We start from the raw sequence: 27844 nt of genomic DNA on the forward strand, positions 1-27844 counted from the left end.
ACTGTAGTTAGAAGGTAAATTCTGTACCACCAGACATGTCAACTCTGACGCGAAATCGTAGCAGTTGTAGTAGTATTAAGTGTGGTCGTAGTAGTAATAATAGAAGTAGTAGTAATATTAGTAGTATTACAGTACTTTGCAGTCTTGAATAAAGAGTCAGTTTCCCAAACACACTACGATTAACATAGACTGACAGTAAGACCGTACGAACACGGCAAAGGCAGGGGTAGTGGAGGACATTTAAGGGAAAAAATGACAACATTAGTTTCCAATCCGTCCTTGAGTGCCCGGTTCCAACCCGGAAATACGTGCGCCCGGTTCGGCCCTATAGCATTTGTGTCCGGGCCGAACAGGACACGCCCAGCCCGTGAAGGGCAGAGCCCTGCAAACCCAGGCCCGAAGACGGCCCGGCCCGACCCGACCCGAATGGATCTGAATTCTGTGCCCGGCTCGACCCGGCCCGGCCCGGCCCGAATCTCGAGCCGGGCTCTAACCGGGCCGGGCACATTTCGGGCCGAGCCGGGCCGAAACGGGCCGGGCACAAATCGGGCCGAAACGGGCCGAGCACAAATCGGGCCGAAACGGGCCGAGCACAAATCGGGCCGAGCCGGGCCGGCGCGACTCGGCCCGACTCGGCCTGAACACTGTGAAAGACGGATCGGAAACTAATGTTGGCAGCCTGTGTTAATCGTAATGTGTTTGGCATGGGCGGCGATTACAGGGGGCAAAGGGGGTTGTTGCCCCCGCACTTTTTTTAAGTAACCAATTAATGTATATAGTTTTATTTGGAAATGTAACGATTTTGTATGTGTTACTGATTAATAGGAAAAAATGCTGCCATATAATATTTGCTGTTGCGTGAATACGTATTGGTTGTCTTCCGGTGGAGTAAAGAAAGCTACAGTAATTGCGTTTTAATCGCTACAGAAAATAACCCCCAAAAATAACCTATTGGAGCACAATTTCAGCATACTTTCATTTCTTCTTATAAGGGCTCGATATGTTAGTGAGCCGCTTTGAAGCTAATCGAAAGAACATTATGCAAAAAAGTAGGGCCTATTTCACAAGTTATTCTTTAATTGCACAAAAATTGACAGTTCCTAAAATGTCTTTTCTTCTTTCTAAAGTAAGGAATATCGATTAAAAAGAGCGTGATAAGAAACAACTTCTACCTTTTCCATTGTTTTGTAGTGTAATATACGAGTGAAGTGTTGTGTTTAAGAATGTACGAGTGTATATACAATAAAATTTAGTAAATTGAACATAATTCTAGGTTTTAAGTTTATTTTGTATAACTGAAGTGTGGATTGTAAGTATTGTTGTGTTTTGATGTGTTCCAAGAAAGTGAAATCTGCACCTAATGGCAACGAACATATTTCAAGAAGTTGCAAAAGCAAATATTTCTTTAAATGTCGTAGCATATGCTTGTAGTATTTACTGTCTTTCATTTTCTAAGAGTAATAACATACATTTAATATCATGTGTGGAATTAAATATTAAGTTTTTCATTAATCCTCAGTTTCAATATAACTTTTGCAAAACAAGCATCATTATTCATTACTATGATTAATATTATCCTTTCTATTTATTTGTTTTGCAAATTTATTAAATAATCTGATCACACAATTTTCCAGACAGAATTTTAAGATGTTCATGAGCAAGGAATCAAATCTCTTCTTACACTTTCGTTGTTTAAGAGTACAAAGGGCTAGTATCTACTTGCGTTGTTCTTCTCAATTTACTTAATAAACTATTATATACGATATACGGTATTTTAACTGAAAATATAGTATCCTATTAGTTATACAACCTTTCGTCAAACAAAATGTTAGAAACAACCAGGAAAACTAACATTTATATACAAATATTCAGATCATGTCTTGCCCCCTCATTTTTAACGTCCAACCGCCGCCACTGGTGTTTGGGAAATTAACTCTTTATTCAAGACTGTAAAGTACTGTACTTCTACTACTCTTATTACTACTACTACTACTACTACTGCTATTATTATTATTATTATTATTATTATTATTATTATTATTATTATTATTACTTCTACTACTACAACTGCTACGAGCGTCAGAGTTGACATGTCTGGTGGTACATACTTTACAATCTAAGTACAGAAAAAATCGAAGAAATACTAGTTATTATGGCCAGTCTGCGTAGTCTGGCCAGTAGAATGCATTCACATCTGGTGCTAGAGGTCGTCGGATCGATCCCTCCTCGTGTTATGTGAGCTTTGTTGTGGACAAAAATCGTGAGCGTGGGAGTTTTTGGATTAGACCGTTTTCGTCCACTGTCTTCATTCCACCAATTCATCCATCATCATTCATACGTCTTGAGCCGTAATTGCCTAAAGAACATATGAGAAAGTCAAGTCCTTGACCTACTAATTAGAATTTGTTCCGCTACATTAGACCACGGAGGCCGAAACCATGAACTGGCGTGTTCATAAGATTAGCGCAATTTGTAGTAATGTTGAATTAGCACGGCAGATTCCAAATCATATTACATGTTCCTGTATTCTTTATAATTCGATGCTACAATAATAATAACAAAAAACAATGATCAAATAAATCACCCAGATCCCAGGATCGATGAAGTGTTCCTGGAACGGTGCGTAACAAGTAAATAACAGAGCTATATGACGGAATGCGAGGCAGTAAATCAAAACAAAATCCACACATATCATTGTTGATCAAAAAATACCTCAAAAGTCCCCTGAATGAAAAATGTATAGATATTAGCTATCAAAAATGCCTCTTAACATCACATATAATAGAAGGGATAGTTGATATTAAGAAAATGAAAATATAAGGTTTCCTAAGAAACCAATAGTGCAAAATGAACATCGCTTTACTGTATGTCCTTGTACGCATCGAATAGCACGGAAACAGATTCAACAGTTTCAGGCTTTAGAGCATTTCTCCGTTTCTGAGTACTAAAATCTCTTTCAGTAGACGCACTAGAAGCAGGGATGACGAGATACTGACGCGTTAATTTACACAATTTTGGTAATGTTTGTTCGTGTTGCTTCCACCACTGCAGTATATCTAGTTCTCTTATACATGATGACATGTTGAGGTAGATGTCTACTTCATCATCAAATTCACCAGAGACTGAATGTCTATCTTCCCAATCCATTAGTTTATTCTTCTTGGTAGGTGGTTCCAAGTTATGCCAACTAGCCTAAAGGAGACGATGGTGAGAAATAAATGAAATAGTGGAGTAAATAAAGTGGAAGGAAACAGGAGAACGCCGCGAACCCCCCACACGGTGTTTGTCCACCACAAAGTTCACTTGGCGAGAGCTCGGATCAAACCAGGGACCCCATACACCAGAGGTGAACGCTCAACCGCTGAGCCACCGTTCCAGGAACACCTAATCGACCCTGGCGATTTGGTGATTTATTTGATCATTATATTTTGTTATATTTGTAGCATCATACTATAAACAATACATGAACATGTGACACCATTCGATATTTGCCTTGCTAATTGAACATTACTACAAATTGCACTGATCTTATGAGCACGCCAGTTTATGGTTTTGCCTTCCGTGGTCCAATGGTAGCGTACCAAATTCTACTTACTAGGTCAAGTACTTGACTTTACCATACGTTCTTTAGGTAACTACGGCTCAGGCTGAATGGATGATGATGGGATGAATTGGTGGAAAGAAAACAGTAGGAGGAAGCGGGACCAACCCAGAAAATCCCATGCACACGATGTTTGTCCACAACAAAGCTCACATAGCATGAGCAGGGATTGATCCGACGACCTCTAGCACCAGATGTGAGTGTTTTTTCTATTGAGCCACTATTCTCCCTCGTAGATCAAGCATCGGTTCACATTCTACGCAGACCGGCCATAATAACTAGCATTTCTCAATTTTATTCTGTACTTAGAAGGTACATTCGGTACCATCAGACATGTCAACTCTGACGCGAAGTCGTAGCACTTGTAGTAGTATTAGCAGTGGTCGTAGTAGTAATAGTAGAAGTAGTAATAGTAGTAGTAGAAGTAGTAATAGTAATAGTATTACCAGTACATCACAGTCTTGAATAAAGAGTCAGTTTCCCAAACACATTACGATTAACATAGGCTGACAGTAAGACCGTACGAACACGGCAAAAATAGAGGTAGTGGAGGACATTAAAAAAACAAGTAGGCTGACAACATTAGTTTCCGAACCGTCTTTCAGACTATAGGGCCGAGCCGGGACGGCCCGGTTCGGCCCGATATGTGCTCGACCCGGTTCGGCCCGAAATGTGCCCGGCCCGGTTCGGCCCGAAATGTGCCCGGCCCGGTTCAGCCCGAAATGTGCCCGGCCCGGTTAGGGTCCGGTCCAGTTTGATATTACTTGAAACGGGTCGGGCCGGGCCGGGCACCGGGCCGAATCGGGCGCGCCCGGCCCGTGCAGCTCTCTGGTGCAGGGCTCTGATTCATATCCACTGCAAACGCTGTTTTTGTTCCATTTTGACTTTTATTTTAGTACTCAGACGAGAATTGTGTTCTATGTCTTAATTTTCTGCATTCTTTCGCATATGGAAAGATTCGTTTACGTATCTAAATGTTTCATTACGTATGGAGAGCTAAATGACAAACAGGCATGTGCTGATATTAATACAAAGTTTCGAAATATTGAATTATTAAGTATTTCAATCAATGTTGCTTTTTTTATACAATTAATAACAAGTCTTATTATATTTAAAAGAAGAAAAACACATCTGCAAAATTTCTCCGAATTCCAAAGGTTGACTTCGAGGTTCGAACCTGGTTTACTTTTTCCCGAAGATACCCGAAGCTAGACTTAGAAAATTTTTTCCTTAAAATAGCAAAAAAGAATGCCCTCGACCTTTGAGACAACATGTACCTTTCGGGAGTCAACTTTCAAAAGTTTGGTGTGGGTTCTTTTGCCCCATAAAACTGTTTTTCTGCAGAAAATAAAAAAGCATTCCTTTATTTTTTTGCGTATTTGTCCATACAAAAAGTTTCGTTGGAATTCTTCGTGGCCTTTACACACATATGACATACTGTTACCAGCATTTTTTATATTTCGTGATCAAAGGTTTGGAGGGGTCCGAGCCCCCTAACCGTTTTTCTCAGAAAAATACGAAACCCGTTTGCCCTCAATTTAAACCTACAATATCTGTGCAATATTTGATTCAATTTGGTTCACTTCTTCGCGTCTTTCGGGCGTCAACTTTTAAAATTTTGGGTGGGTCTCTTGCCGCCTAAAACCGTTTTCCCGCAGATCATAAAAAACCCGTATTCCTTTATTTTTTGCGTATTGTCCATACAAAAGGTTGTGTTGCAATTCTTCATGTCCTTTACACAGATCTGACATACTAGCACTTTTCATATTTCGTGATCAAAGGTTTGGAGGGGTCGGCGCCCCACGCTTCCGTTTTCCCCAGGAAAATACGAAACTCGTATTCCCTCATTTTATGTCTACAATATCTGTGCACAATTTAATTCACTTCGTCTCACTTCTTCTTGCTTTTCGGGCATGAACTTTCAATACTTTGGGTGGGTTCTTTTGCCCCCTACAACTGTTTCTCCGCAGAAAATAAAAAAAACGTATTCCTTTATTTTTTGCGTATTGTCCATACAGAAAGTTTCTTTGGAATTCTTGGTGGGCTTCACACACCTGACAATCTGTTACTAGCACTCTTGATATTTCGTGATCAAAGGTTCAGAAGATTCCGGGCCCCAACTAACCGTTTTTTTAGGTAAATACGAAACTCGTATTCCCTCGTTTCATGTCTACAATATTTGTGCAAAATTTCATTCACTTCCGTTTGCTTTTTCTTACTTTTTGGCGTCAAATTTCAAAATTTTGGGATGGGGTCTTTTGCCCCATAAAACCGTTTTTCCGCAAAAATAAAAACCCGTATTCCTTTGTTTTCAGTGCATTGTCCATACAAAAGTTTCGGTGCAATTCTTCATGTCCTATACACACATTTGACATACTGTTAGTAGCACTTTTGATATGTATGATCAAAGGTTTGGAGGGGTCGGTGCCTCACCCAACCTTTTTCTTCAGCAAAATACGAAACTCATATCCTCATTTTACGTCTGTAATATCTGTGCAGAATTTCATTTACCTCGGCTAATGTCTTTTTACCTTTCGGGCGTCAACTTTTAAAATTTTGGGTGGGGTCTTTTGCCCCTAAAACCGTTTCTCGCAGAACATTAGAAACTCATATTCCTATATTTTTTGCGTATTGTCCATACAAAAAGTTATGTTGCAATTCTTCCTGTCCTTTACACATATCTCAAATACTGTTACTAGTACTTTGGTATTTCGTGATTAAAATGTTTGAAGGAGTCCGTGCCTCACCCAACCCCTTTTTCCAGAAAAATACGAAACCCGTATTCCCTCGTTTTAAGCCTTCAATATCTGTGCAATATTTCACTCACTTCGGTTCACTTGTTCTGACGTTTCCAGCTTCAAATTTAAAATTTTGGGGTGGGTTGTTTTGCCCCATAAAACAGTCTTTCCGCAGAAAATAATAAACCCGTATTCCTTTATTTTTTGCGTATTGTCCATACAAAAAGATATGTTGCAATTCTTCATGTCCTTTACACACATCTCAGATACTGTTACTAGTACTTTTGATATTTGGTGATCAAAGGTTTGGAGGGGTTGGCGCACTACGGAACCGTTTTCCCCAGGACAATACGAAACCCGTATCCTCATTTTACGTCTGCAGTATCTGTGCACAATTTAATTCACTTCGGCTCACTTCTTCTTGCCTTTCGAGCTTCAACTTTCAAAAGTTTGGGTGGGGCTATAGCCTTTAAAACCGTTTTCCCGCAGAACATAAAAAACCCGTATTCCTTTATTTTTTGCGTATTGTCGATACGAAATGTTTCTTTGGAATTCTTCATGTCCTTTACAAACATCTAATATACTATTAATAGTACTTTCGATATTTCGTGATCAAAGGTTTGGAGGGGTCGGCACCCCACGCTTCCGTTTTCTCAAGGAAAATACGAAACCCATACTCCCCCATTTTATGCCTACTATATCTGTGCACAATTTCGTTCACTTCGGCTCAATTCTTCTTATCTTTCGGGCATCAACTTTCAAAATTTTGGGGTGGGTTCTTTTGCCCACAAAATAATTTTTCCGCATAAAATAAGAAACAAGAATTCATTTTCTTTTTGTGTATTCTCCATACACAATGTTTCGTTGCAATTCTTCATGTCCTTTATAGACATCTGACATACTGTTACTAGCGCTTATGAAATTTCGTGATCAAAGATTCGGAGGAGTCCGTGCCACACTTAACCGGTTTTTTTTTAGGTAAATGCGAAACCCGTATACCCTCATTTTGTATCTACAATATCTGCGCAAAATTTTATTCACTTCGGTTCACTTTTTCTTCCCTTTCGGTGCCAAATTTCAAAATTTTGGGGTGGGGCCTTTTGCCCCATAAAACCATTTTTCCGCAAAAATGAAAAACCCGTATTTTTTTGTTTTCAGCACATTTCCCACACAAAAGGTTTCGTTGAAAGTCTTCATTTCCTTTACACACATCTCACATACTATTAATATTATTTTTGATTTTTTGTTATCAAACGTTTGGGAGGGTCGGCGCCCTACCTAACTGTTTTCTCTAAGAAAATATAAAACCCTTATCCTCATTTTACGTCTGCAGTACTTGTGCAAATTTCATTCACTTCGGCTCATTTCTTCTTGTCTTTCGGGTGTCAACTTTCAAAATTTTGGGTAGGAGCCTTTGACCCCTAAAACAGTTTTTCCGCAGGAAATAAGAAACTCGTATTGATTTATTTTATGGTTATTTTCCATACAAAATGTTCCGTTGCAATTCTTCATTTCCTTTACACACACCTCACTGTTACTAGTACTTTTGATATTTCGTGATCAAAACTTTGGAAGGGTTCATCCCCTTTCTAACAGTTTTTTCCAGGAAAATACGAAACCCGTATTCACTCATTTTACGTTTACAATATGTGTGCACAAGTTCACTCATTTCGATTCACTTGTCCTTGCTTTTCGTTCGTCAACTTTCAAAATTTTGGGTGGGTGCTTTTCCCCGTAAAACCATTTTTTACGCAGGAAATAAAAAAAAACAGTATTCGTATGTTTTTCGCATATTATCCATACATTAAGTTTCGTTGCAATTCTTCATGTTCTTTAGACACATCTCACATACTGTTTACTAGCACTTTTGATATTTCGTGATCAAATGTTTGGAGGGGTCCGTGCCTCACCGAACCTTTTTTTGCAGGAAAATACGAAACCCGTATTTCCTCATTTTAAACCTACGACATCTTTGCAATATTTCACTCATTTCGGTTCACTTCTTCTTATCTTTCTCGCGTCAACTTTAAAATTTTGGGGTGGGTTCTTTTACCCTATAAAACTCTTTCCGCAGAAAATAAAAAAACGTATTCCTTTATTTTCTGCGTATTGTCCATACAAAAAGTTTCGTTGTAATTCTTCATGTCCTTTACACCCATCTGACATTTGTTACTAGTAATTTTGATATTTCATGATCAAATATTTGGAGGAGTCCACGCCCTACCCAGCCGTTTTTTAAAGGAAAATAAGAAACCCGTATTCCCTCATTTTATGTTTATAATATATATGCAGAATTTCATTCAGTTCGGTTCACTTCTTCTTACCTTTCGGACGTCAAATTTCAAAATTTTTCGTGGGGGCTTTTGCCCCCTAAAACTGTTTTCCGCAGAACATTAAAACCTCGTATTCCTTTATTTTTTACGTGTTGTCCATAGAAAAAGTTTCGTTACAATTCTTCATGTCCTTTACACACATCTGACATACTGTTACAAGCATTTTTGATATCTCGTGATCAAGGGTTTGGAGGGGTCCGTGCCCCACCCTACCGTTTTTTTTCAGGAAAATATGAAGCCTGTATTCCCACATTTTACGTCTGCAATATCTGTGCACAATTTTATTCACTTGGGTTCAGTTATTCTTCCCTTTCGCGTGTCAATTTTCAAAATTTTGGGTGAGTCTTTTATATTAAACCTTTACTTTATGTAACTTTTTCTTTTTTAAAATTCTTTTTTTTGGGGGGAGAAGGAGAGAAATGTTTTTTCTGATATGTGTCTTTTGCCATTCATCTTTTTTGAACTGCTTAAGTAAGATCGTTTTGTAACTTTTGATGTCATCCAACTCCGTCACGATAATAAAATTGTCATTCTTAACAATTTGTTTTATTTCCTTATTTTTCAGTTTGCCACACTGATATATTTTTAACAAAATTGAGGTTTGGTCCAACGCCTTTCGAATTCGGAACCAACCCAACCGCCGAGCTTTTTGGGTTGCCTGCTATTGCAGGAAAACGAGAATTGCAGGTGGTAATGCACTTTTGGAGTCGTGTATACAAGAGTTCACTGGAAACGTCACGTCGGTACAATGTAAAAATACGTACAACACAAGCCAATAGGTAACAGAAAATAAATTCCGTTTGCTGATCTGCTCATATTAACGATATCGCAACCATTTTGAGAACGCGTCTACGTTTTCTACTACAGGAATTGATCAAGAACTACTATTAAAAGATAAATAAAGAACGATTATTATTATTATTATTATTATTATTATTATTATTATTATACACACAAAACCACACGGAATGTCAACACGTTTACATCAGGAACGGATTTCTGTGAATGTATAGACAGGAACTGTTGATAATTATCTCATCGGACCTTACCTGCTATCACAACGCTTGACCTGGTGGGAGTATCGCATATTTTTGGAATAATTTCTGCCTCAACTATTAGAAATTGTGCCACTGGCTGTTTGTCGAAACATGTGGTTTATGCACGATGGTTCTCCATCACATTTCGCTGCGGAGGTGCGAAATTCTCTCAAGGCATCCTTTCCGAACAAATGGGTCGGCAGAGAAGGACCAGTAGCTCACCAGACCTTAACCCCTTCCTTTTTTTGGGGTCATATGAATCGACTAGTCTATCCGAGGCCTGTACAATCAGAAGAGGATTTGGTTGCTCGAATTGCTGCTGCTGCCTGGAGCATTAGGGAAACGCCTACAGTGTTTCAACGCATTCTCCGGTCCCTTCGCCGCCACTGTAACCTTTGCATCGAAGTGTAGGGTCGAAACTTTGAACATCTTCTGTAGTGACAGTTCTCACAACAATCCTTTTTTCATTTCAACAAAGACTCTATTCTGTACCTTGCTCACTACAACTCTCTTCGGTATGCAGTCCCGTTATACAATTTGGGACCAGAAAAATCAGCCCTTGTCACAACAAACATGGCAACTGGATTGAATGTTTTGTTTCACGTCCGTCAATTTAGGACATTGATTGAAAAGAAGAACGTACTGTAGTCGCATTTATGTGATGTACTGATCGAAATGAATGTGCTCAGTTATGTGTATTATTATTATTATTATTATTATTATGCGTTCTTTATTTGTCTTTTAATAGTAGTTCTTGTTCAATTCCTGTAGTAGTAAAATTAGACGCGTTTTCAAAATGGTTCCGATATCATTAATATGAGCAGATCAGCAAACAGAATTTATTTTCTGTTATCTATCCGCTTGTGTTGTACGTATTTTTACATTGTACCGACGTGACGTTTCCAGTGAATTCTTGTACAAAGTCTTTACTCATACTTTTTGACGGGGTATGCAACCACGCACAGTTATTATTACCTCATCCGCCATCTTTTAATCTGTGTGTATGAGTTCTGACCTGCCAAGTAGTATTATTCCGAGACAGTGAGACGTCCTTTACATGCTCCTGTCCACTCAATTTACATCATAAAATGTCCGGGAATCCCTAACGTCCTTTGGGGAATCCCTTGCGACGCCAATGCACAAATCTGAAAACTGAAAATTTGGATAGAGCAGGTTAGGGTCCTTTAACGGTACCATGCTGCATCATGTCTACGGTCAGTAGTTTGTACAATATTATAACTATAAGTTTGGTTTCCCACGCTTTCGGCAGCCTATAACGCGTAAACGACGCGTTTTTCGCCCTATGTTTATTGGAATTTTTTTTGCTTGTTTTAATCTCAGGAATCATTCCTCTCCTTTTGTAGAACGAATTTAGCGGCATAATATATATATATATATATATATATATATATATATATATATATATATGTGTGTGTGTGTGTGTGTGTGTGTGTGTGTGTGTAAATAAAAAATCCATATTCCACCCACAGATATCATTCTTCAAACTTTGCAAAAATTATAAATTCTAATTTTAAAAAATGTTGGGAGCAAATATCAGTGATGTTACTCTAGCTATGGTGAGTGAATATAGCCCTACCACATTAATTTACATTTTTTTTTTAATCAACATTGATATTTCACACCTTCATTATAAACTTTAGATCTAAAAGGCAGAATTTGTTCACTTTCAATACTTAACTCATGGAGTGATTTCCACCTATTAGGGTTCAATTAGGACTTTTCATGTTACGAAGCAAGATTAAAGACCAGAAAGTGCTGAAGAAAAATGGCGCTTGTTGCAGTGTTTTCAAATAATCCAGCCCTAAGATATACAAATAGCGCTAACATCCTTCAAGTCGCTATCATGCGCTACTGAACAAAATTGGCCGCTATCACAAAGGGGTTGGGATTAAATTTTTAAAAACTGGTCTTGTGTTGTCAAGTATATTAAAAAATTAATATGGTCAAGCAAATTATTATTATTATTATTATTATTATTATTATTATTATTATTATTATTATTATTATTATTACTTGAGATGGATTGACCCATAAGCGTAAAATAATATATCGCACCACACGTTGTTCTGAACATGAGGAAAAGTGGACCTGGTGTATGCCAACACTTCAGACTTTCCGTCGACGCATTCCTTTGCCTATTTTTCATTCCTTTGCCTTAATCACTGCTTAATTCATTCTTTTGCCTACTTCGGACCCATCTTTAAGTCAAAGCATATCTGAGAATCCTCTTGGGAGTATGCCTGGGAATTATGCCCTGTAGAGAACTCCTTGCGCACACACTGCACATCGCTGAAATATGCTTTTTGGGGACTTTTTTCAAATTGATATGGTTACCCACTCTGTGATTTCTCGTATTCGAAATAATGCTTGTTGTAATGTAGCTTTTCTACACTTTGGGCAGCCCTAGCTGTTGAACTACGCATTTTCCCCCCACAGTTGATATGAAATTCATTTTCTTATCTTGTGTAAATCACCTCCCAAACGCTGTCGGTGTTGTTTTGAAACCCCCTGTATATATGAGTTAAACCGTATAACTAATAGAAATCACCTTAAGCCTAGATCACGCCCTCCCCAAGACGTAAAGCAGAAATACAAACAGCAGTTTTTTGAAGCAGCACAGATTTCAAAAAGAAAAAAAAAAAGAGAGAGAGAGAGAGAGAGAGAGAGAAACGGCAATGACATTTGGAGATCTCCTTTTGTTCTAGTACAGTATGTCCAGCAAATATATAAGTTTATATTTTGGACACAATCTCATGGGTATATTTCACATGGGGCAGAAACATTACATTCTGACATTAATGCCGCACATATTGCAGTGTTCACCGCGTATACGTGAAGATCACTGATTCTCAGGAGATGACACTGTAGGTTGTAGTGAAACGCTTTGCATGTTAGTGTCGCATGCGTATCCTAACACGGAGAAAGTCTTGACATAACATATTAATTAATAAGCGCCTTCGTAAGTGACAAAAAAAAAAAAAAAAAAAAAAGAAACTAAAAATCTGAGGAGTAAGAGGTGAGCCGGTTAATATTGGATCCACCTCGTTTGGCACACACACACACACACACATCTGCTTCATTCAGAACTAGCGTAAGAAAAGGCGGAACATCTGAATTCCCGCTAATCAAAATACATACAAATACAAAACGACGTACATAACTGGGAATAGTTACTAGAATAATAATAATATAAAGTGTATTTGGGATAATTACGAACTCAATGAGTAACACAAGCTTATGTTCTTGTAATGATCACCTACCTGGAACGGATGAGAGTTGGGCCGGCAGATGAGAACTGCCCGCGCAGTCATCTTTGGCTCTGTCTTGTCTCGACAATGTTCACTCACCAACTCGCTGGAGAATGATACGGTCCTGCCATAGGGTAACCAAGGAGCATCATTCACCACCACCATCGATGCTGAATTGGAAATCTGAAGAAGAGATTACATGAAATTACAGTTCAGTAACTGATTACTTTATTATATGATTTTATAACTATGCAATACACAAAATTTAAACTACCTAGCTGAGTTTTCATTTTGATTCGCTCTTATTTCTCTACCGCAACAGGATATTTTCTTCCTCGAACGGGAAGTTAGGCTTTGCAGCAGCATGTCCTTCATACCATATGCACAATTTGAACTTGGCTGTTCTGAAAATACTCCTTAGTCTGGCCAGCGCGTGCCAGAAAGGGTACTTTGCATGGTCACGTCACATATACAGAGCGGGCGGGCAAATTTCCAACAGAAGAGAATTTTCAGTTAAGAAAAAGCGAGAGAGAAAAGAACGTTAAAAAATCTCAGATGGTGGACAAACCTCTCGAAGAAACTGACGTAAGGATGGGATTCTTGTTGCGCAGTTACTTATTCGCTGGTTTAGTACCTACCAATACTGCTACAAAGAATATTTTTGTTTTGTTAAAAGGCTAATTACCTTGATTTTTACATATACGTACACCCCAACGAGAGGGAGGAAAAAAGAAAGACTCCCATTATTCAAGATTGATTTACAATGTTATTGAATCAAGTTGAGTGCTTTCGGCGTATTGGTTATTATTAAGGAGCATTTTTCCACAGCAATTGATAAAGCAACACTACAAAACGAAACAACTTCTTAGCATTAAAAGAATCAAAATTATCTTGTTTCGAATTACTAAAAATAAATAAATAAATAAATAAATAAATAAATAAATAAAATAAATAATAATAATAATAATAATAATAATAATAATAATAATAATGCAAATTTATTTTTGGCCTATCATGACAAATGAATCGATTTCTGTTAAAATGGCGTATGTAACTTTTTTTTTACGATTTTCACTTTTTGTTATAATTGAGTATTTTAGAGGTAGATGCAACGATTTGTGTTAAAAGGAAACCATTGAATTACATTGTTATAATATTATACTATGATATATTAATGTGCCCAGTTGGTTGGTCTATCAGCTGTACTGGAATCTGGACAAACGCTCTGGATTAAAAATACAAATTCTACAATTAAAATAATATTTTCTTATGTAATGCTACTTCCTTGCATTCCCAATTATGTCTCGTCAGACAACATAAATAAAATCCATCTAAATTTATAATTGCCTGCTTTGGCGTTACATCAGGTGAAGATCGGTCTCAACTTTGTACCCACAGTTTCAGATCCCGTAAAAGATACCGTGAGAAAATCTTACTTTTTATTCTGGCACAATAAGGTTTGCAGGATTTTTATTTAGGATGTAGATGGCCAACGTATATTCCAGCATTAACCTCAGTATTTCCCGATATGGATTCAAAGTACTTTACAAGCCGGAGTAAGGGAAACAATGACGACAAATGTTGATCCATAGCTTATCCTGACAGAGATTATTTTTGTATTTAAAAAATTGTAATTTTTGGGAGAAAAATGTTTGCTTTCAAATTATTATTATTACTAATTACTATTATTAGTATCTCTGTCTTTCATTAAGATACTACCAATGTAACAGTGTCTAAAATTTTAGATATATTTCAGGAAGAAAAACATGGTTTCACATTTTGTCACCATGTTTTCTGTTAAAAGGGCGTGTGTGTCCAAAGTTTAATATTTTTTGTAGGTTAAACCATAATACACAGTTACATCCTATATTGCTAATAAACAATCAGTAACCATGTACGTACATTTACACATATTTTTCTTTTTTTCATTAACCAAACCGACTCGTGAAAAAACAGGTTTTTGTCATTTTCCGAAAATTATGTTTACTGTACATACGCCCTTTTAACATAAATCGATTCAAGTACCGTTGTTCTTACAAGGGAACATCCCGATTTGGTGAATTCAATTGCTGAAAATGATTGCTAGCACTGGATTCAGCACCAAAAGAAACAGAAAAAGAAGGTGTTTAGTGGAGACCGTATACAGGATGGGAGATAAGTAAGGGCAAAGTGTGAATATAGAACGTAGAAAATGCCTTGAAATGCCATTTTAATTTTGAAAAGCGGAAAAGAAATTGAGGTCAAATGTTGGGTATAAGGAATGCATGTAGAGCTGCTCTGAATAGACGTAACGTGAATCATGGGGGACATCTGAAAAGCCGTCATGTTGGAAATAGCGCAAGAATATACGGGAAAGGGGTCATGTAGCATGCGTCTCTTAACGCACACAGTCTATTGAAATCAATAGTGACCAAACAGTTTGAGAGCTTCGTAAGAGGAGGCGTTCCACGCTATGTCAATGTAGCAATACTGTTGTAAAGATAGCGTAAAACTACCACAAACTTGAATGAGGCCACTTTGAAGCCAACGAAAGTCTCGATCCACCTTATATGCGTCCATATGCGGTAAAAGTGCAAATATGACCAAGGCCAACCTGATAGAGTTCATGACTGACGTTTTCTGGCCTTCTATAGAGCAGATAAAACTGCTGCTCCTAGCTGATTCATGAAGAACCAATAAAAATGAACAGTTGATGCAGAAACCAGACATTGTTGGACTTACCCGATGGCTGCACATCACTCATATAACCGTCGGGTGTTATTCTTCCGACCGTATACGAATTTCGTAAAATATATAACAGACACCGTTTTTCTGTCATCTGACTTCAAAACATTACTTCATTAACTTGCATTCACTCAACCACTTCCAGTTTACAGCACCAAGGTTCCAAGCTATGGTTAGATATGCTTTCACAAAACTGGATATTTGCAAACAGCACCTGGCACATTCATGACACCTGTCGACTACTGCTTCAATTTCAATACCGGAGACAGTTGTGACGAGCCCGATTGTTCATCTTTATCGTGTTTCAAATGTACCACTCTTGCATGTAAATTCCATTTTTGTATAATTCTTACGGTTTATAACAGTTGCAATTAAACAGAGGTCTCAAACTGCACTGGCCACTATTGATTTCAATAGACTGTGTGCGTCAAGAGCCATGTATCGCATAACCCCTTTCTCGTATATTCTTATTCTGCTAATTCCAACATGACGGGTTTTCAGATGTCTCCCATGATGCACATTACGTCTATTCAGTGGAGATCTACTGCATTTCACATTTCCAACATTTGATCTCAATCCCTCTACTCGTTCCAAAATCAACATGGCATTTCTAGACATTTTCTACGTTCTATCTTCGCACTTTGCCCTCACTTATCTCCCACCCTGTATACGGTCTGCCACTAAACGCCCTCTTTTTTTCTGTTTCTTTTGGAGCTGAATCCAGTGCTAGCAATCATTTTCAGCAATTCACCAAATTGGAATGTTCCCTTGTTAGTACAATTTTTCAACGAGAACTTAAATAATGACTACACAATTGAAATTCTAATGCGATAGAACCGACGCATTTACAGGAAGTCCTTTATTTACTTACAAGTAAGTCATCTATTGCACATTAACGGTCGTTATAGTACAAAAATAAACTACAGAATGGCTACATACATTCAGGTTTCTAACTGTACCAGTATGAAAATAACTCCCTGGAAACCAAAATGAGAGGTTATTAGGTTTTCTTTTCCCTTAAGAAGACATATCAATTGCATCGCGTTACTATTTTTTCAAGATAACCAATACAGAAGACTAATAAGAAACCTCAGCACTATGGATTGTCAAAATATTGCGATAACGAACATCAGATATACGAATCACAGTCAGATAACGGATACTGGATCATATCCAAAAGACGATTTGTTATCCAGTTCTCTATCTATCTCATCTGGATGTGACACTTTTACTCTGTAATAATTAAAAAAAAAACACGCAAAGAAATAATGAAATTTATCATTACTATTACAAAATAAAATAGCGCAGGGGTCTCAAAAAGTTGTGTGTCATACTGCACTTATATCTACAACAACCACAAAAATTTCATTTCATTTTTTTTAAAGTTAAATTTAGTACCCTTTTGCAGTATCAACGTTAAACGAAACGCGGACCTACACTTTAACATAAAGTCCTAACTACAAGAGTTCCCACCGTGAAGTAACCTGCATCTTCCACACAAAAAAGTGAAGACGTTAAATATTTCGCTATGACAAAGGTTCTGGGCTTTAACATGATCATGCAATTCATTCAATAGTAATAATACTCATTGTTGAATAATCGTACGTATGCATTATACGATATATACATTGTTTATTTGTATTCGATTTAAATTAATTTCCGAAACGAAAACTGCAAAGCTAAGCTTGCCAAATCTATATATACATTTTCAGGAAATTTATTTCGAGCAAATTAAGGCCTTCTTGGACTACGAAAAGGTAAATCACTTCACCAGCAGCTGTTAACCTGTTAGAGGTCTTGATGTTGCGAATTCACATCGTTCTTCACAATTACACTACAAGTCAACATAAAGAAAACAAAAGTCAACACATACACTTTCAACCCGTTCCACCAACAATCGTTAAAATTTGCATACTGTTAATATCACTTAACGTCCCCATTAAGACAGTTGACTTTCCACTGTTATATAATTGGATCATCCGTCTAGATTTTGAGTTTTTCAAACGTTTGAGAGCTGTTCGTTAAACCTGTGATTCCAACGTTTTTTCTTTGTTTTGTTTTGTTTTGTTTTCCTGACGATACAGTTTGCTGAACGCCTACAACATTACGATATATTTAAGTTAGGCACTGTATTGTATATACAGGGTGGCCCATTTTAATCTTTTCACGGAAATGTCTCGAAAATGGTTGAAGATAAATGACCTGAACAATAACTTATATAGGAAATGTCATTGGGCACGTCGAATAGTATTGTCGCGATGCCCCTCAGGGCCCTCAGGCCCAGGATGCAACTTCAAAAATGTAAATGGAAACATGGGGCGAGTGATATCTCATTCGATAGATCTTTGAAAACTAAAGAGCACTGTGGCAAATAATAATAATAATATCGGTCACCGTTTTCAAAATGGTGTCTATATCAGATAAAACGTCCAGTACCACTAATATAAAAACGGTTGGAGATAAATGAACTGAACAAAACTCGTATAGGAAATCACAGAGGGTATTTATCATTCCACGGCGAGAGAATTATGCAACAGAGAAAAATATATTAAAGTAAAAGTGACATAATGCAAAGGAGGAAATCTAATTCTTAGAAAATTATCTTCCTGACTTCCCTCCATAAGCAGGTGAAGCGGGAATCAATGGTAAAATCTCACATTAGAACCCCAATTTTATTTGCAATAGGTATGATTTGTGTGAAACATTGTGTAGAAATGACTGGTACTGTAATTAATAAAAATTAGGTGAAATTCGGTTTGAAGGTTAACGCCAGTTAGTATTGCAAAATGTGATTTGATGGAAGAAAAGAAGCAAATGAAATGAGAAGTTTCAATAATATATTCTGTTAATTATTACGCTGGTTATGTTTATTATTAATTTTCATATTAGTGGTACTGGACGTCGTTTCATCTGATACAGGTACCATGTCTTGGCGGCCATTTTGAAAATGGTGACGGATATGAAAAATCTTTTGCCACAGTGTTCTTTAGTTTTTAAAGATCTATCGAACGAAATATCACTCGACCCATGTTTCTATTTAAGCTTTTGAAGGTGGGTCCAGGGACCCCATGAAAGACGTCCCTGAGGGAACAAATACAAAATCATTCGACGTACCCTATGTCATTTTCCTGTTTCACTTTTTGTTCTGTTCGTTTATCTTCAACCGTTTTTATATAAGTGGTACTAGACGTTTTATCTGATATTGGCACCATGTCTTGGCTGCCATTTTAAAAACGGTGACCGATATGAAAAATCTTTAGCCAGAGCGCTCTTTTAGTTTTGAAAGATCTATCGAAAGATATGTCACTCACCCCATGTTTCTATTTAAACTTTTGAAGTTGGAACCTGCGCCCCTTTGAAGGGCGGCCCTGGAGGACACCGCCACAATACCATTCGATATGCCCCATGACATTTCTGATTTGAGTTTTTGTTCGATTCATTTATCTTCAACCATTTTTTGAGATATTTCCGTGGAAAGATTAAAATGGGTCACCTTGTATTTACAGAGTGTATCAGATAAAACATCAATGCTTATAAATTACACTATAAACAGCTGAAGAGAAAAAGATAAAAGAAAAAGTGAGATAGGGAAACATTACAGGGCGGATTGAATGGAGAGTACCTGCTTTTTCAACAAGACCTCCTATAATAAGGAACTAGGGAGTCACTCGAAAATTTTAAATAGGAAGGTATGTTCCTTGATATATTGTTTAAAATATGACAAAAGAAACTATTTTTGTAGGAAAAATATTTTGGGTGGGGTACAGTTACCGAAACGGCCACCAGGTAGCTGAGAGTCCCCGTTCATGAAATTTTTACATATCAGGAAACCAAATTTACATTCCATTGTTCACCATCAATTGGGTTATTATTCAGTTAAAAAGACATCAATCAAAAGGAAAGAGTGAGTCCACATGCTGGTGGACAAGGCGCAACATAACGCCAGTTGAGGACTACCGAAAGGTGGATAACAAAATCTCAAGTGCAAGACTGCCGAGGTGGCACGACACGTGAGCCGGATTTCAGACGTCCGACATCTATATCAATTAAACTATATAGAAGAGGTACAAGACATAAACGCTTGCTTGCCACAGCCAATATTGTTAAGTGAAAACAGTAGGCAACAAACATGAAGTAGCACGATGTTAAATTTGGCGTCAGGTAATTTTCTCTGAGAGTCCACGGATCTGAAGACAACCCGTTTGAGAATTTCACTTTGGACCACTTACAGCCAACAGTCAAACATGGAGGGCTTCTTTCATTCATAGTGTGGGGAGCCATTTGGAGTTCTAGACGTTCCGAGTTGCTGGAATGTGTTGACACGCTTAACAGCATATGATGCACTGACATTTCGGAGAAGAGTCTGCCACCAATATTTTCGACTGGGTTACTTCCCCAAAAAAAAAACTCTGTTTACGGAAGATGGCGCTCCTTGCCATACTACCAAAATAACCCAAACCGGCAGACACAAAGTGGCACCAAAAAACTGCCATGGCCAGTCAATCCTTGAATATAAACCCAACCGAATAAGTCTGGACCATTAAGATCGTGTCATCACACATCGTTTCAAAACACCCGCTTCCAATGAAGAACTTCTCCAATGTTTGCATGAAAATGAGCAAAAATCCTACAGGCCTAAAGCTCATTAATTCCATGCCCCAATGGATTAAGACTATGCTTCAAGCTAAAGGTCGATCAACAAGATATAATTATGTATCCCTTGGTTACATAGATAGACATATATATAGAACTGAAAAGTCTCAAAATTTATTAAATGCATCGTGGTAGAAATAAAATGTGTAGTTTACAGTCTAGATTTATAGGCACCCAGTACGGCATAAAATTCCTACTAAAGGTATAAATTTTAACATGGAATTAAGTAGGGAAAAAAGTATGAAAATTTAAAGAAAGGGTCTAATTTTGGTCGAAAATTTTATTTTAAGCAGGTGCAAATTTTATGTCCCAATACAAATGTACTGCGAGATTCATCATCATAGATATTCTGCCATTATTTGCAAGTCACTTGTTGCAACTGAGGAGCTTCCATAATCCACGGTCTTCCAGTACCCTCTTCGTCTTCAGTACGATTTCTCTGTTTTGATATCGTCCATTAATTGTAGTCTCCCTCTCCCTCTCTTCCCTTCCACCATACGCTCTAGCACGCCCTTCATGATACAATTCCTTCTTAGTCAATGTCCCAACTAGTTTCTCTTTCTCTTTTTAATAATATCTAGAACTGTTCATATCCCCCGACCATTTCTAACACTCTCTCATTCGTTTTCCACTCGACCCAGCTAATTCTTTCCATTCGTTCTTCCACATTTCGAAAGAATCCAATCGTTTTTCATCAATTTTGTGTAATATCCATGTCTCCGACCCATACAGCACAATACTCCACACGAAGCATTTTATAAGTCCTTTTCTCAACTCTTTATTCGAGGTCCCACAAAATAGTATTTTCTTCCTCCTAAAGGCTTCTTTCGTCATTCCTATTCTTGCTTTTATTTCTCGTTCCCACTTCATGTCATTAATAATAATATTACTCAGATATTGAAAACTAGTCGCCTGTTCTATTTTCTCCTTTCCTACTTCTATATTCGACATTGGCCCCTTCGTTCCAATCACACTGGATTTTGTCTTTCTAACATTTATTTTCATCCCATATTCTTCACAATTCTTCCTCACGTTTTCTAACATCTTACTGATTTTCTCTTCAGATTCTACAACATGCGCCATATTATCTGCAAACCGTGTATACATTATCATTCTACCTCCAACTGAAATGCGGTCTTTATTTTGTAGGCTCTTTTTAACTATCTCTTCTACACAGATATTAAGTAACGTAAGCGAGAGATAGCATCTCTGTCGAACTCCCCTTGTAACTGCACTCTCCTCTGTAAATTCAGCGCCTACTTTAACACTTACTTGTTGGTTCATATATAAGTTTCTTATGAGTCTTCGATATTTCTATTCCAACCCAACCTTCTTCAGAACTTCCTACAACACTTCCCAATTCACGCAGTCAAAAGCCTTTTCTAGGTCAATAAATACAACATACACCTCTTTCCCTTTTCTCATAAACTTTTCAATGATCACCCTTTATAATCCAACTGCATTTCTTGTGCCCCTACCTCTCATGAACCCGAACTGTTCCTCTTCAACTTCAATCGTTCTTCCATACAATTTTCCGTTCAAAATTTGAAGAAAATTTCTTGCTGTATGAGATGAAACTATTAGTTCTATAATACTCACTCCTCATTGGATTCGATTTATTAGCCATCGGTATCTTGATCGTCTTCAGAAAGTCTTTTGGTCACTCTTTTGTTTCATATATTTCACTGCACAGTCGGAACAATTCTTTCTTGCCCTTTTCTCCATATTATTAAATACAAAATTCACTCATGCGAAGCGGTGGATCTGCTCAAAAGTAGGACTTCTTAAATTTTACATGCCACACTTAGGAAGTCGAAAGATGTCAAATTTGTCACATAGTCTGCAGGAAAAGTGTGCAGACAAGAAAACAGAGATGGCTACATTAGAGCAACTTTGTTCACAAGACTCACAATGCCAAAATTCGATTTTAAAAAATCTGAAATTAAGACAACGTCCTAGACTAAATTAACATAATTTAGCATATCTTAATTGGTAGAATAGTTGGGTAGGGTGTGGGTGGAACTCGAATTGCAGCTACCTCCTCGTGGTGAGTTCTGGCCCGTTTCATCAAAAAGAAAAGAAAAAAAAACGTTGAGAAATGGGGAAGAGCTGCAAAATCTTTCTGAAAATAAAATGTATAAAATCACTCACATTAACGAATTACTCACAAACATGATCTCACACAACTAAAATAAAATACCTGGACGCTAAAGAAATGAAAAAAAAAAGTAATTTATATATTCCTTGCGTAAAGGTAAATTTTGGCTTTTTTTTTTGGTCATTTTTTAAAAACTTTAGGCCTCTGCGCGAACTGAAGATCCAGATTGATTTCTTTATATTTTTCCATTCATTAGCACGCGAATACAAAACTTTTGAGCCCTGTTAATTTCGAAACTCGAAAAATCCGATTGTTTCGCGTGAAGTTAAATTGTGGTGTTTGTAACTTTTTCAAATATTTAGGCCGTTTAAACTAACTGAAGATCCAAACTGATTTTCACGTTACTTTTTCATTGATTAACACGCGAATACGCAACTTTTGGTGTTTTTATGATTTCCTCAAATTGTAGGCTGTTTGCGCGAACTGAAGATTTCAAAGTGTGATTTTTTTTTTAAATCTATTGATTAAGACACGGATACGCAACTTTTGAGCCCAATTAGAACTGATTTTTTTCGCTCCACCCTAATACATAACCGGTTACTAAACATTAGAACATCATCACTGGGTGTAGAAAATAAGTATTTTTTTTTTCTAAAATGATTGAATGTATAGCCAGAAAACTAGGTATTTGGGAGCTTTCTCGATACATAATAAACTAACTTTTTCGACTCCGAAGGTATGAGAGCTGGTCTGTAGCCAGTCCAAAAATATAGGGCAGAAGTTAGGGGAACACGATCCAACTATATTTTAGTTCATTTGCAAGCCTACCGTGAAAATTTTAGGATCCAAAAAGTAAGATACTTTTGTTTCAATATTTCTTCCCTAAAAGGTTTAGAGCACTTTTCTCTCCTTTTTGTCCTTAAAATGATATTTAAAATGTGTAGAAAAATAAGCCTTAAAAACATTACTCGTTCATTCATTTTACAGTTGAAGAAGTAAATTATCTTAAAATATTAAATACTATGATAACTAGAGAGAGAATGTTTAGGCATTGAGAACATGAAAAATACTAATAGGCACTAAAATTTAACCTGCGGCAATGAAGGTAAACATCCAATGACATGTAAAAGATGAAATTAAATGATGTGTAGTGATCAAACAATTTAGAAAACTACCTGATAAATTACCACCATGTCTACCATGTCTCACAGATAAATTATTTATTACATTTTATCACTTCACACAGGAGTCGAAAATTTTACAGCATTCAACACACAACAGTCCGAAGAAAGAACTTGTCACTTTCGATTGGACACTATTGATTTGGAGTGTAGCGTTCTATTTAACGCTGAGATTATATGAAACTAGAACTACAGGTTAATCTGAGATTCATACCAAATGGGCTCCATCTGGAACTTCAGGCAATATACGCTAACCATACAATCATGAGGAAGCTCCTACTGCCACTTTCAGAATAGAAGACAAATAATTAGATTTTGATAGTTTTTCATAACAATAATTAATTGCAATTTCACATGATAACAAGGTATTTTATAGGGTGTCAATTGATAAGTATGTCTTCGATGGTATTATTACTAAGGACTGTTATTACTAAGGATCAAATTGATAAAAAGGAACAAGTAGATGTAATTTATACAGGTTTCTCCAAGGTGTTTGACGCAATTAATCATGATATACTTCTCAGCAAACTTGAGACATTCAATTTTAAACAAAATCTTCAACAACTTATAGCGTCCTATCTCTACCAACGCAAACATCGCGTTCGATACAAGAATATTTTAACTAAGAAATATGTCGTAGACTCTAGTGTGCCTCAGGGATCGAACTTAGGATCTATATTTTTTATACTATTTGCTACCGATTTACCACATGTAATAACATCTTCCCACAAAGTATTGTTTGCTGACGATCTAAAAATTTATCGCAGTATCTCCACGGAACTAGACGCAATTTCTTTGCAAAATGACATTAATGCTATTTCCCAATGGAGTGAATCAAACAAGTTGCAACAAAATATTAAAAAAATGTAAAGTAGTAACATACACCAGGAAAATAAACTATGTACGCAATGTGTATACTATTAATCAAACGCCAATTGAGAGAGTGGATTATGTTACTGATCTTGGAGTCACCCTGCAGTCAAAAATATCATTCGATATTCATGTCAACAGAGTAGTTGGTGAGGCCTTTAGGAATCCTGGCTTTGTGATGACATCAGGAGGTGATTTTTCTAACACTAATGTCCTCGAAACATTATACACTGCCTATGTATGGTCTAAGGTGGAAATATGCAGCGATAATATGGGATTCTAATATAGTAAGAAATATATAAACAAAACCGAAAAAATTCAAAATAAATTTGTGAGCTTTTTGACATAAAGAAACAAGGATATATCCAAAATTTGAGAACTACGAAGGTCTTCAAAACAAATATTTATTACAATCACTTGAAAGCAGGAGAATTAATTTCATTTTATCTTCTTACATAAAATAATTCATAGGGCAAAAGATTCAGAATATCTTTTATCAGAAATCAAAATTCATGTCCCACATGGAGCAACGAGACAATATAATGGTACATCCCATCTCTCAGCGCAAAGGACTAATGCATTGGATGTATCGCCTGTCCTAAAAATGTGTTTATTATATAATAAGATGTCACAAGGGCGCCCAAATATAGATATTTTTAGTTATAAACAAAATTTTCATTCTATATAATTTTCTTGTATCCTGGATATCGTGCTAAGTGTATTTTAACATACAAAACGTATATTTTGCTATCATATTATTATGTTATTATATATCTATTTTAAAGTGTATTACGATACAATTGAGATCATATTATTACGTTATCAGTAGCGTACGCAGGACTTTATTTCGGGAGGGGTTCAAACTCAATATGAGGGGCATTTTATATTAAAATTCCTAAAATTAGGCTAAATTTACACAAAATTAGAAATTTCGGGGGGAAGGTCGCGACCCCCATGACCCATCCCCTGCGTACGTCCCTGGTTGTTATAGTATATGTATTTTAAACTGTATTACCATACAATGATGGAAAACTGTAATTAGACATTTTCCTGTTATTTTTTTGAAATAAATTAAATTAAATAAGTATTCTGCCATTTGGCAAGTCCTGGGACTAATGAGATTTTTTTTTATTTTTTTCTTAATTACACTTTTAAAAAAATATAAAGCGCGAAAGAACGTGTATCAAACTATTTTCACTTTCGAACAATCATTCGTCCAAGCTCTTATTAACCACAATCACTTGCTTTCTTGAAACAGATATTATATATATATATATATATATATATATATATATATATATATATATATATATAGGGTGTCCCAGGAGGAAGGGGCAATATTTTGGGAAATGGTAGGTTGAGTGATTCTAAGCAAAAAAAGTTCATTTGAACATAGGTCCTAATCTCAACGGTTTGAGAGCTACAGGTTGTAAACCATTTTTACTTTTTATTGGGTATTGCTCACAATATAGTTATTCTACAGAGGTGACACACAGCGGATTTGAAAGGTGATGAAATGACCTTTTCAAATACAGTGAAACCTCTACTAACGGACACCTCTGTAAAGCGGACACCTCTCATAATGGACATATTTTGTAATCCCCAAACACTGTAATAGGAAGAAAACATGTTGACAAACCTCTCTAAAGCGGACACTTTCTAGTACGGACACGGACAGTCTTTTCTGTATCTTATAGGTATTATTTACCTCCTTATTACGGACACTTTCTCTAGAAACAAGTTGAAAAGTACAGAAAAAATACATTTTCAGAAATGCATACGTGTATCACCAAGGAAGCATTGTAATAACATTTTTCCTCGTCAACTGGCTGTTCAGAAACTCAGATGAAGCGTCTTTGTTGAACAACACCCTCATATCCTTTGCTTGCATTCCATTCCCACTCAACCTGTTTTAGAATCAAAAGTGATTGACAGTTGCCTGCCATTTGGGATGTCACGTCAAGCTACTGTTCCGCTGGAATCAAGCAGAAGAAATGTTTGGTATTTTTTTTGTCCGCGTATTCGCATATTGTCTTAGTGTCTCTATTTGTAGACGGAAATCTTTTTAAGTCATTCTGCATCGAATAAGCAATAAGGTGTAAGTTGTTGTGAGCTTTCGAAATGCCACGAGAAGCGCTAATGTTAAAATCGAATTGATTGAATTTTCGAAGAATATTGAGGTGTGCGAAGGATAGCTGAAAATTTTTGTATAGGAAAAACACAAGTACTTGAGATAATATAAAACCAAGACAAGTTAATAAAGTTGTGGTGTGAAAATGACAATGAAAATAGTGTCTCACTGCTTTGAACAAAGTTGGTGTGCAAGTGAATGCTTTTATAGAGTGCGTAATGAAAAAAAATTCTGTGTTAGGGTCGATGCTAAAAGCTAAGAATTTGGAGGTAGCAACAGAAATGAATGTTTCAGATTTCAAGGTCTCGAACGAGGGTTAGAGAAGTTTTGGATTAGACACAAAATTTGTTTCAAAGCGATTTGTGGAGAATCCGCAGATGTCGACATGCCCACAGTCATAGAACGGTTTGATAAATTACCTTCAATAGTTTGTAATTACATATCACCTTATGTACTAATTTACGTAAGAAAATATCGAAACCTCTCTAAGACGGACACCTCTCTATAGCGGACAATTTTTGATTCCCCACGGCTGTCCGCTTTAGAGAGGTTTCACTGTATATGCAATATGCGACAGTGGTATCTTAGGAAGAGAAGTTATTGAGGAATATTCGGAATCAGTGTTGCCATCCAATTTCTTTAAATAACCTTAACTTTCTCAAATTTCCATAATATATATATATATATATATATATATATATATATATATATATATATATATATATATATATATATATATTAGGGATGGCCAATTCCGGAATTTTCACTTTCCGGAAAGTAAAATCGGAAAATTCCAATTTCGGAAAACTATTTTCCGTTTTGTAATCGTAAGAATGTATGATGCAAGTTAAGCTGAAACTTACATCCTAAAGTAGCCCTATACACTACTCAATCTTTCCATGATTAATGAGATGTAGCCCAAAAGTACGATGTACTCCTAATATTTATTTTTTGTTTTACTGTGTTATTGTCCAGAGATAAGACATATATCAAAATAAACAAAATGACATAATGAAGATAAGTTATCTGAAGTTTTCAAGAAAATCGTGAGAAACGAATTTTTATGAAGTTAAAATATGCGTCGCTTGTTGTCAATGTGATGCACTTGATAACTTTTATGCTGGATTATTATTATTATTAGTTTGTAAAATAAAAGTATGAACCGTTAAGTAGTAGATTTTATCTATTGTTTTTTATATCTTCTAACAG

General features: G+C 36.6%; 1 protein-coding gene across 7 annotated transcripts in view; it reads right to left on the bottom strand.

Annotated features, from left to right (window-relative positions):
• LOC145688174 (uncharacterized) overlaps positions 1–27844 on the bottom strand; it is a 296608-nt gene that overhangs the window by 176109 nt on the left and 92655 nt on the right. For all 7 annotated transcript variants that reach the window (XM_081762022.1, XM_081762021.1, XM_081762023.1 and 4 more), the window contains exon 2: positions 12991–13161. In XM_081762022.1, the coding sequence (XP_081618148.1) occupies positions 12991–13143 (153 nt within the window). In that variant the 5' untranslated portion in view covers positions 13144–13161. The remainder of the gene's footprint in view (positions 1–12990; positions 13162–27844) is intronic.

Source organism: Thermobia domestica, chromosome 6 (assembly GCF_964235325.1).
Source record: "Thermobia domestica chromosome 6, izTheDome1.hap1.1, whole genome shotgun sequence".
Taxonomy (NCBI): Eukaryota; Metazoa; Arthropoda; class Insecta; order Zygentoma; family Lepismatidae; genus Thermobia; species Thermobia domestica.